We start from the raw sequence: 12,389 nt of genomic DNA on the forward strand, positions 1-12,389 counted from the left end.
TGTTACCAAAAGTGATTTTTTTTAAACTTCTGGGTAAACTTGTACTCTAATTAATACCGGTAAGCTTATTATGACCTACATTTTAGATACCAGTGAAATTTTGCAATTCTAATACCACAGCAAATACTACTAGCCTATCTAATACAAAGTTCAAACTTTACTAAAGAAAAGTGAACGGTCAGTTATAAAATAAGAACAAATAAACAAATGACTAGTAATAGCACAAATAGTAATACAAATATACAAATTAAATAATTAGTGCAAAAGGTTTTCAGTTAGGTCTGACAGTAGTATTCAGGTACATAAATAGAATTAAAGTAAAATGATAATGCATAGAAAATGTGTACAAAATTTTTACAATGCTGTATAAATTAAATGTAGATTAATCCTTGTTAAATCTACAAAAGTTATCCAGTCAAGAGCAGTGAGTGATTTTCTCTTTTTCATTAGGTGTTTGATGAAAATGAAAACAGACATCATCATGTTTATTAGGCTGCTGTCACTTAAAGACCTATCGCACGGATCCAATATAATTATACACATCCGATTTCTTTCTCAGCTGTTTATGTTCACTTAAGACATAAACGACTGGGCCTTGGCAGGCATTTTGACATAATCCTGTGTGTATTTGTCCATTTAAGTAGCCTTCGTCAGTCTGATACTGCTCCATAGGGCTTTGATTATGAGGTGTGTCTTAACCGAACCAGGGGAAAAAAAACAACAACAACAAAACACTACACTCAATTGGATAGACCTACAACCAATCAGAGCAATGCAGTAAGTGGCATATGTTGAGCTATGCATAGTTGTCAACAGAACTCAACTTCACATATGCTGGAAGAAGTAGTAAAATAATGAGTGTTGCTTATTTTACTTGGTCCTCCATGAGTGCGACCAAAGAAGAAACAACAACGACCACAGGGTTTCATTGCGTCCAATTTTCTTCTAAAACAGACGTGATAGCAGAATATATACATCTAAATTCTCCAGCTGCAGTCATTTTTGAGGGAAACCAGTTTAACCCAAGCACTCTTTGATAATGTGATGATTAGGTACAGATCATCTGTCCATCATCGTATAAAGCCCGCCCTGGCAATTTGATTGGGTCAACGATTTCTGAACCGATCATAATTACTCCGCAATGGATCGAGTCCAGACCGAACTTCCCGACCAAAAAACATTGTGTGTGGGGTTCGGGCTGGTATCCAGGCTACCATTTAAGTGCAATACTATGTGAAAAAGAACTTATTTTGTGAATGTGCTGTACATTTTACTTTTTTACCAGTTGACACTTAGTTTGTGCTCCTGCTTTTCTTTGTTATTGTTTTTAATATAGTAAATTAAACCACGTTTCTGATTCTGCAGACAAGCCATGTGTTTTTATAATAAAGCTTGTTAAGACTTTTCACAATGTCTAGAAACATTTGTTGTCATCGCCTTCAGTTTGTACATAGCAAAACTGGAATAGCATGTTATGAATAGCAAGGTATTAAGCCCCTCCACTAAACATAAATGTTTTATTATTCATTTTATTATTATAATTCTAATAGATTTTATAACATGTTTAATCTGTAGTTTTTGGGCCTTACAATTGTTGTCTTTTCTGGATGCAGTTTTTAGCTGATATGGAGGCGAATCTATTGCTAAGGGACAGCGTGGAGTGTCAACGGCTGGTGATGGAGGCCATGAAGTATCATTTGTTGCCAGAAAGACGGCCTCTCCTCCAGAGCCCAAGAACACGTCCACGCAAGGCCACTGTAGGGGCACTTTTCGCTGTGGGTGGCATGGATGCCACAAAAGGTATTCTTTTCATACAATTTTAATGTTCTATAGTTCTAAATGCCTTCAATTATTGGTTTTAAATGTTATCTGGGCTGATAAAAAGGAAACTTGTGTCAGATTTTCTCCATTAGTGCAGTAGACTGCTGAGACATTTCCATTTTAACAGGATGGTCTTGAGTCTTTTGAATTAATGGTGGTTTAAACAGTAGGGGCCCTATCTTGCACCCTGTGTAATTGGCTTTGTACACGACGCATATATAATTCGTATTTTGCACCCGTGCAAAGTGGACTTTTCCCTTCACAGATGTACGCTGACAAACTAGGGAATGAACTTGGGTGGTTCAGCGCAAAAAAGGAGGCGTATTTCGGTGCAAACAATCCCAGGTGCTTTTTTGCAGTTCCAGAAAACAATTCAGTTCATCATCCTCTTAAAGTGAATGTGATATGACGCTCTCATTGGTTTGTTTTCCGTTACGCCCAAACCACACCTATGAATAATGAAGCTACTTCAGACCAACCCCTTTTAGATTTGCTTTGAGCGCAAGAGTCATTTATCGCGCCGGTTAAACAGCAACAGCGCTGAGATCCGCCCCCAAAGTTACTTGGGCTTTGAGCTTGTCACTTGCGTTTTAGATTGTTAAAATAGGGCTTTAGATTACTTTACAAACTTTTAAATGTTTACATTTTAAATAGGCCAAATGTGAGACAGAAGTTTGCATGGTCTGATCTGTTACACACTTGCAGAAAAGCTTTTTCAGTATAGCAAGACCTGACCTATGTATTATTTTTAATGAGGCTGAAGGTGAATAGTCTTGGCTGAATTCATTGAGAATTATGGTCAATAGTTGATTCACAGGTTTCATAGTTTGTAATGAATGGTGTATAGAGTGCCACAGTGACCGCCCACTTGGTTCCATTCATGTTCTCCATTGGGATTTTTTAATATTTTTCAATAAAGAGTTCCAAGTCATGAAATAAATTACCCAGCTCTGAGATTAATCACATTACAAACTTGGATTTGAAGCAAAAACGTATTTAGCAATCAGAGGAAGAATATGAAGTCCATTGAAACTTTGCAGTCCATGAAGCACCACAAATTACATATTCATAATGATAATATATGATAATTACATAATCATAATGATACATAGTGTAAAACACTTTGCAAGGAATTTGGATATTACGCATATATGTTTTTAAATTATGTTGATGTATCACTGACTTATTGCTTCTATGAAACACAGTGATATATTATATATTATGATATATTAACCTCACAGCTTATGGTAAAAAAAAAAAAAAAAAATAGTTATTTTGCTCTCTATTGGCATATAAAGCCAGTGACCTTTAAAACTAGATTCACAGGGTTTTTGAATCTTACTTATTCCATGCAATTACTGTATATTTTTAGAAGACAATTAGCCAATTGTCTAGAAAAGAATCACAGAGACTTCTGCTTCCACAGTTTAGTCCTTAGGGCTTTAAACTTCCTGTTGTTCTTTACTTATTTTAGCCTATTAACTCATAGATGATAAAAAAAAAACAAAAAAAACAAAAACAGGTTAATCTGTGTTCTTCTCAATGTGTTCCCTCTACCCAGTAAAAATGCCTCAACTGCTTCAACAAGATAGCCTTGAAAGCATACGATCCCACCCTCCCTTCAGAGCGTCTCCAAAGCCACATCTCCTTCAAAACACAGCAGGGAGCAAACAAAAGAGCCTTGAGAGAGGGCATTAAACTACCTCATGTCTCGAAGCACATAACATAACAAATAATAATGAACATAAACAACTTAAAGAGCACTGATCGGTGTCAACTGACTGCTGCAGATCCATTTTGGCGTTAATAGTGTTGCCATTCAAACACATAAAATCAAGTAACAAACCGTCATGGGTTTGGGTTATATATAAATACATTTAGACCACTTAACTTAGTGATTGCTATCAGGATGTGAAGATACTTTCAACCAGCATAACCATTTTATTTCATTTCTAACAGACTTTTTTTCAGATTTATGCTTATCTGTAACAATCAAGACCTTAAAGAGCTTCATTTACTCTCTATATCAATAGAGAAGGTATCTGAATTCTAGTTTGGGAATTCAGAAGGGCCCTGCTGGTGTACAGATGTCTTCATCAGTGATTGTAATTGTTTTTAAAGGGGCCACTAGTATTGAGCAGTATTGTTTGCGGAGGGACGCATGGCGGCAGGTGGCTGTTATGAGTGGAAGAAGGCTGCAGTTCGGTGTGGCGGTTCTCGACGACCGCCTGTATGTGGTTGGAGGACGAGATGGCCTCAAGACTCTCAACACAGTGGAATGCTACAACCCCCGAAGCAAGAGCTGGAGCGTCATGCCCCCCATGTCCACGCATAGACACGGCCTAGGTGAGGAATTACATTTGCATTTAGTGGCGACATTGGAATCTTTATTGTCATTCACTTGAATTATGTTTTTTGATTGCTTGACAGTGTTTTTGGCCCTATACAATCCTTTTTTTAAGCAAATTTACTGTTCTTTATTAATAATAATTACAAATTGAACAATAATAGTCTTCTATGAAATGTTTTACTTTTTCAGAAATTTTTCTGGATCCTGTGTTTTATGATTTAATAACAATTTGTTCGTAATCAAATGAATGCCTAATTTTAACAGTTTACTTACTATTTTTAAGTGTGTAGAAATATTTAAAATACCTGTATAATCTACTGAAATTTGAACAATAACTTTCAATTTTGGGCGAAATAAAGTGCTGTAATAGAGTTTTTAATGTGTATTTGACAATAGTTTTATCAAATGAAATTGTGAAATGCTGGTGAACTGCGTTTATGTCCTGAAAACACCACAAGTGCCACACATGCTTGAGTATATTTATAGTTGATGTAAACATTCACTGTGCCACTCATTCACACAAAGACGTGCAGAACATGGAGACTTGTCAGTCTTTTTATGGTTTTCTAGTACACTAGTCCATATCACAATTTGTCTATAGCCCTACTTTTGGTTTATTCATACAAATATGACCACATTTTATGACATTCCGTTATATTATAAATTCGATCCATCCATGTTTACCGCATTGTAGAAATCATTGGACCCTTAAGGATATTTTCAAGCATATTGCACATGAAAGCACAAATGAAAGCTTATACAATCTGTGATCATGTGTTTGTAGGTGTTGCGGTGTTAGAAGGCCCCATGTATGCAGTAGGGGGTCATGATGGTTGGAGTTATCTCAGCACGGTGGAGCGTTGGGACCCTCAAGCTCGCCAATGGAGCTTTGTTGCATCCATGGCAACACCTCGAAGCACTGTGGGAGTTGCAGTTTTAAACAACAAGTATGCATAGAAAGCTAAAAATTGGGTTTCTAATTGAACAGACTCCACATATGGCATTAAAATGTTGTCTGTCTGTTTAATCTATAATTCTCATTCTCTGTCTCTCTTTTTAAGGCTGTATGCTGTGGGTGGCCGGGATGGAAGTTCATGTCTGAAATCAGTGGAGTGTTTCGATCCTCACACCAACAAATGGAGTGGCTGCGCGCCCATGTCTAAACGCAGAGGCGGTGTTGGCGTAGCGACGTGGAATGGCTTTCTGTATGCGATCGGTGGACATGATGCCCCAGCCTCAAGCTTAGCATCTCGACTGTCAGACTGTGTCGAAAGGTAAAAAGGGCCGAAATAAAAGGGGCAGAAACGGGGATCAATGTTCTTATTAACCGGCTGTTGTAAACAAATAAGAAGCTTTAAAAGGTACAATACGTAAGAAATTTGTATCAAAATATCCAAAAAACACTTGCACAGTGTTGTATATTTATTTCAATTGTGTTCTTAAATGTTTCCAAGAATTTGTTAATTTAGAGAAATTCACAATTTTAAAAAGTGCCTGTCCCTGTTCACTTGTCGCCTGTCAATTATGTAATATCAGCGTTATCCCTGGTTTCCGCTTGTACTGCCATAGTAACCATGGCGACTGACGTAGATAACTGTGTTACGTCTAGCGGCACGCTCACGCTGTTGTTGTTTTGTTCAAACATTATGGACCATGGTAAGCAGACTTTGGGACAAAAGGAGAAATTAAAAGAGGATCAATATCAGCGTGGCCGAGATGCCGAGAGCTCCACGTCCGCGACTAACTTGGGCTTGACTGGGACGCCACTTTTGCTTACTGTATTATTACTGTAATAATATGGAGGTGTACTGTACCACTGCCATAGATATGGACAAATCTTATGTGCAAATTTTCATTCATTCGTTTCGTTGACATGGCTGGTGTACCGGAACCCCAACACGCCGCTAAAAAGCAAAAACGTCTCTGCAAGTTGTGGGAAAGTATCCATGGATTGCGACAGACTAAAGACTAATGACATACTGTTGATTTTTGAATAAAACGAATGGTTCAGGTTTGAAATTCATTATCTTTTATTATTGGCTGTGTAGTCTAATATCATAGGCCTACCCTGACGCTTGGGTATTAAAGAAAAATTGAGAGAATCCATTTGAACAGAAGCTTAGGTAAAATCCCACTTGTGATTTATGCATGACCTTGTGAAGAAAGGCTTGTTTTATCCTAGTGAGGTTCCAAATAAATGAACAGATAAAAGCACTTTTCCAGGAGAAGGAACACCATGCTCCACAACATTTAGATTTTATGAGCTGCTTTTTATGTACTTTTTTAGCCTGCCAGGATGATTTTTCTGTGTGGTTAGTGGTCCCCGAGCGTGATTTCCTCTTGGTCATGTCTTGGAAACACTGTTGACTAAGAATGTATTTGGTCTTCAGTGTGACTGACTCATGCTCATCATCTTCTCTCATCTGTCTGTCTCTCTGCCCCTGTTGCATCTTTGTTTAAAAGAGCTGTCTGTCTGCTGAACACTTCTTGCACCCTGAATGCTCTTAGTTTCTGTCAGTCAAAGTTTGCTCGACGGGACTTCTGAAAGAAAGGAGACTAAACAGATGCATGTTTCCCTCCTGCATATCTATCTTTCAGCCTGTTTAGCTGCAGTTTTTCTCATTACAGATGTCTTATGTTTTTGAAAGAAGTCTTTTACGCTCACCAAGGCTGTATTTGTTTAGTCAAATACAGTAATAACAGTACAATATGGTAGTAAGTTGCTATACAATTGTGAGATATTAATAAAATGTTAAATACCGTAAAACTTTAAATAATACCCTGGGCTTTTATTTTCCCATATAAAAAGTTGAAATGCCCCAGCTTGTATTTGAGACAGACGTCTATGAGACGGCCTTCATAATTTAGTGTTGAGATGTTGTTCATTGAGTCTCTAATCTCTAAAAATCCCCAAATTCTCCACGTGAAACTGCGGTCTTCCAACCTTTTATCATCATGTCAATTGATTTAATTAATATTTTATTAAATTAAGACAGCTCTCGCTCGTGTTGTTTGAAGACGTGAGAGTGCGCCCGCGGCCGCGGCACAACTCACTTTCTGGAGGTATACTGCCCCCATCTGGTATGGAATATGGAGTATGTTTTGATTTTTTTTAACACATGGCACCTTTAAGCTGGCCTGTGACACTATTTTCTTCTGCAAACAAACTTTGTTTCATTATTTTCCTGTTATATCTGTGAAACAATCTGTATTGTCAAAGCATTCTCATCCTTTAGGGTCATATAGAGCGCTATATGACAAAACGGCTCTATACTACGCACATGGCACCCGTTATCATTAATATAACACGCGCTGTGAGGGCTAAGTTTAGGTGTGGGGTAGGGTCTGCGTGTCATATTCACGCTAAAGGATTTATGACGTCTTGGGTTTCGCGTGTTATATTAACGACAACGGGTGCCATGTGCGTAGTATAGAGCCGTTTTGTCATATGACGCTAAAGGATGAGAACGGGCTGGTATAGTTGATAAAAATCTTTTATAAATAAATGTGACTTGACTTTAGGTATAGAAATGGCAAGGTCTAGCGAAATATAAATCTAGAGAAAACATTTATAAATCAACTTGGTTGATATTTCCTGTTTATATAATTACTGTTTTACCACTTCTTTCAGGTACGACCCGAAGACGGACGTGTGGACAGCAGTAGCACCCATGAGCCTCAGCAGAGACGCTGTTGGCGTGTGTCTGCTTGGGGACCGTCTTTATGCTGTCGGTGGTTATGATGGTCAGGTGTACCTGAACACAGTAGAAGCCTACGATCCCCAAACCAATGAGTGGACGCAGGTAAACATCTGTCCATCTGCCTTATTTTCTAATATCTGCACATTTACATTATTCATCCATCTTCTGTTCCCTTCATGTCGCACGTACAAGTAAGAGCTCGGTTTTCTGTTACTGTTTGATTCTGCCTCGTTCCTCCTACCGCTGTTTGTTTACGGTGCTGTTTGTTCATTATGTAAATGCAGGGCCTCCATCATTTTGACAGAAGCACAGCTCTTCTCTGCATCACAGCGTCTTGTTATTACCTCGCGCTATAGCAACCGCCTGATTTCTCCTGGGCTTCATTTCTCATTATGTTTTAGGCGGCATTTCCTTCGCCCACATGCCGAGAGTTCATATTGTTTCGTTGTAAGCCTCGGGATGTGTGTGGGTGATGATATATGTTTACATATAAGTGTATGTGAGCGGGAGAGGGAGCAAAAAAAAAAAAGCAGTGTTTGTTGACAGAGAGAACATCAATCCCATAAATGCTCCGCCGAAAAGACTGCTTGTGAAGTCGAATCTATTCTCTCTAATTGGGATTTGTGTTTTTGTTCCAGGTGGCGCCGTTGTGTTTGGGTCGTGCCGGAGCTTGTGTGGTTGCTGTAAAGCTTTGAAATGCCTCCTGCTGTCAATCATCTCCATGGTGACCATCCTGAACAAGCCTGAAGCCTCCAGTGCTCTTGTTGTAGTGTTTCCAGTGTCAGACAGATCTGAGCTTCTGCTGACCAGAGCAGAGAAAATCACGCTTGCTGTGACATACAGATGAAAACACAACTGTGGTATTCCTTTATGCCTTCTAGTATGTATTCACTATACTATATGTAAATTTAGCTATGTAGCTATATAAAACAATTTATTTATATATTTATTCTCTTTTATTCACCAAAGATGCATTAAAGGGATAGTTCACCCCAAATTAAAATTCTGTCATCATTTACTCATACAGTAGTATCTTCCGTAGTTTCATCAATGGTTACCCATATTCTTTAACATTTATTTTTTGTGACAGAATTTTCATTTGTGAGTGAACTTTACCTATAAATTGACCAAAAGAGACAGTAGAAACATTTAAAATGTGGCATATTTCTATTTCAAATAAATGCTATTCATCTAAAAATCCATTTTTTTTAATCATGATTTCCACAAAAATATTAACCAGCACATCTGCTTCCAACATTGATAATAATAAGACATGTTTATCGAGCAGCATATGAGCAGATTGGGATTTCTAAAGGATCATGTGACACTGAAGATTGAAGTTTTGGCTACTAAAAATTCAGTTTTGCCATCACAGAAATACATTACATTTTAAAACGTATTCAAATAGAAAACGTTTATTTTAAACTGTAATGATATTTACAATATGACTGTTTTTACTGTATTTTTTTTTATCAAATTAATGCAGTCTTGGTGAGAATAAAAGACCTCTTTAAAAAAATCTTACTGATCCCAAACTTTTCAACGGTAATTTGCAACTAATTAATACATCTATAGTTACTTTGGTGACTTATTTACAACAGCCGTATTTAAAACTACAATATTTAATACATCAAAGAGAAGAAACAGAGTGGTAATGATGAAGAATTAACAGAGTCAATTAAAACATAACTGTAATGTGCACAGCCATATTTTCTCTGTAGAAATGGTCTGTCGTCTAAGAATAGCCGGAGTGCAGTAAAGTGTCTCTAGGGAAAAAGAGTGCTGAGAGAACCAGACAAGGATTGTACTGTGTATGTATGAATGTGTGTGTGTCTGTATTTTCGTCTGTCTATTTTAAAATCAAGTATTATTATTAATGTTTTAACAGTGAAATCAAGGGTAACCGCGGTTCTTTATTTAGTTGTATTCACTAAGCATGCTGATATTTCTACAGAACAGGTCAGAACAACAGTCCTGTTGCAGAAAAGAAAATTTGAGATTTGATCAAACACTACTGATCAAATCACATTAAATCTAGCAAATGTGTCTATATTAGACTGGCAAATACAATTGAATGTATGAGGAGAAAAGATCTATGGATAGACGGACCAAAATTGGGAAGGAAGACAAGAGATGGAAATCAGGCCACATGCTGAGAGTGGAAATCACTTTGACATTATCAGCCCATTGTGAGCGAGTATGTTTTGGATGTATATTTAATTCACCTGCCCAAACACAGTTAGAGCATAGCAGCAATATTGCATGCGAATATGGTAATTATACCTTCAAGGGAGTAACACAATCCTTCATTATACTGTGTCCTTATTCCCAACTCGCTTCAAGCTCAGAGAAAGAACATCATAACAAGGTCTAATGCATATTCAGAACTGTGAATCATTTTTTCTAGTTTTTGAATTTAGAAATGCATCCCATTACTCAGCGGAGAGAGTTAAGCAGACAAACTGAGATTTTCCCCTGCTGAGTAAAGGAAAGCTTTAGCAAAAGATTAAAAAAGATCTTTGTAAATAATAGTTATTGTTGGTTTGCTCCTCATGGCTTACACAATGTTTTATTTATAGTATTTCTATTTTTGCACAGTGATTCATCTCCACAATAGCAGCTGGATTTTAGGTCACTGTCCATTTAATGGAAATAAATTCTGCTGGGAAAAATCCAAAACAGATTAACCATGATTTAAATGTACATACCAAATTCCATCTTTCGACGCATCACAGACACCTGGGAACTATCAAGTTAATCAGGATGAAACATGACTATTCAATATTGAGAGAACTTTTAAAGGAGTAGTTCACTTTTAAAAAAAACTTTTGCTGATAATTTACTCACCCCAATGTCATCCAAGATGTCCATGTCTTTCTTTCTTCAGTCGAAAAGAAATTAAGGTTTTTGATGAAAACATTCCGGGATTTTCTCCATATAATGGACTTCAATGGGAACCAAAGGGTTCAAGGTCCGAATGAGAGTTTCAGCGCAGCTTCAAAGGGCTTTAAACGACACCAGACTATGAATAAGAGTCTTATCTACCGAAACGATCAGTCATTTCAAAAATAAATAAAAAAGTTTAAGTTTTATAAGCACAAATGCTCGCCTTGCTCTTTTCTGTGATGAGCGTTCGTGACTCCTGTTTGAACTCGTTCATCAAAATGAACAAATCTTTTTTCGAGTCATGACTCGAAGGGTCCTTGACAAGACCCTTATTCATCGTCTGGTGTCATTTAAAGCTATTTGAAGCTGCACTGAAACTCTCATTTGGACCTTGAACCCTTTGGTTCCCATTGAAGTCCATTATATGGAGAAAATCCAGGAATGTTTTCATCAAAAACCTTAATTTCTTTTCAACTGAAGAAAGAAAGACGTGGACATCTTGGATGACATGGGGGTGAGGAAATTATCAGCAAAAGTTTTTTTTTTAAAGTGAACTACTCCTTTAAAGTGCAGTCTTGGGATATTATTTTACCCAATTAATGATTTTTCTAACATCTCCTCCCTTATGTGTACTGCAAAATCATTTTCCTGAACAGTATTTTTTGTCACTGTTTTTTTAGTAAAAAATATCTGAAAATTCTTACAAAATAACTTGATTTGAAAAGCAAAAATTGTATAAGAAATTAAGGCTTGCTTTCAGAGAATGTATCTGGAATAAATGTCTTACCCCATTGGCAGTTTTTTTAAGCGTAAATGTAGCCAAATATAGCATTAAAAAAGTTGGCAATGGGTTTAGGAAAATAGATTCGACTGTTTTGCTTCCCAAGTAAATTTATAATGTTCAAAGGATGGTGTAAAACAAAAATATTGATTTAAGAAAATAATAGTTTGCAGAATACCCAGAGCATTTTTTTTTTGATGACGAGATAAATGTTTGTTTTTGTGTGTGTGTGTGTGTGTGTATGTGTGTGTGTGTGTGTGTGCGTGTGTGTGTGTTGTTAGATGCAGAATCAGAAGCGAATTCAAGAGTTTTAAACCAACTCTTGATCGCTTCAGTGCACCCATTTGTTTTTTAAAAACTGGTTTCCAGGGTAAGAGTAGTAGGTTAGAGGACAGAATATACAGTTTGGACAGTATAAAAGTTATCGAGTCTATGAAATGTCCCTATAAAATGTGTGTGCGTGCGTGTGTGTTTGTTAGTGGTACACTCTTAAACCCCATACTGAGTACAAAGTGCAGCTTGAGAAGTCGAAGAAAGCAGTTTTGGTATTTTGATCTAGTTTTCTAAATCCCAAGATCCTTTTCAGTGTTTTAAATGAAGAACGAGAAGTGTGCAGATTTGCATATAAAGAAAAACAGAATCAAAATAATGGAACAGTTCAGAGATCAGAGACTGCCACAACATTTGGAATATTCACATTACATTCTCTGCATTCAGTCGATATTAGAAACTATAACACCATTGTTGCTGTAATGCCTTTTTTCTACATCATACTGTTGTTATTATATTTCTTCATTAAGCTGAAATATAGCCTTATTTTGTTATACTTGTGCAGCTATGATACTTTATG

The 12,389-nt window shown here is 37.0% G+C and overlaps 1 protein-coding gene across 1 annotated transcript in view; it reads left to right on the plus strand.

Moving 5' to 3' along the window:
* Positions 1-10,539, plus strand: part of klhl5 (kelch-like family member 5) — a 41,381-nt gene extending 30,842 nt beyond the window's left edge. Inside the window, exons 6-11 of the mRNA XM_039691645.2 lie at positions 1,614-1,800; positions 3,943-4,167; positions 4,956-5,118; positions 5,233-5,445; positions 7,803-7,974; positions 8,511-10,539. Of these exons, the coding sequence (XP_039547579.2) occupies positions 1,614-1,800; positions 3,943-4,167; positions 4,956-5,118; positions 5,233-5,445; positions 7,803-7,974; positions 8,511-8,567 (1,017 nt within the window). The 3' untranslated portion in view covers positions 8,568-10,539. The remainder of the gene's footprint in view (positions 1-1,613; positions 1,801-3,942; positions 4,168-4,955; positions 5,119-5,232; positions 5,446-7,802; positions 7,975-8,510) is intronic.
* Positions 10,540-12,389: the final 1,850 nt, after the last annotated feature.

This window comes from Pimephales promelas, chromosome 6, assembly GCF_988280905.1.
Source record: "Pimephales promelas chromosome 6, fPimPro1.hap1.1, whole genome shotgun sequence".
In the NCBI taxonomy this organism is placed as follows: domain Eukaryota; kingdom Metazoa; phylum Chordata; class Actinopteri; order Cypriniformes; family Leuciscidae; genus Pimephales; species Pimephales promelas.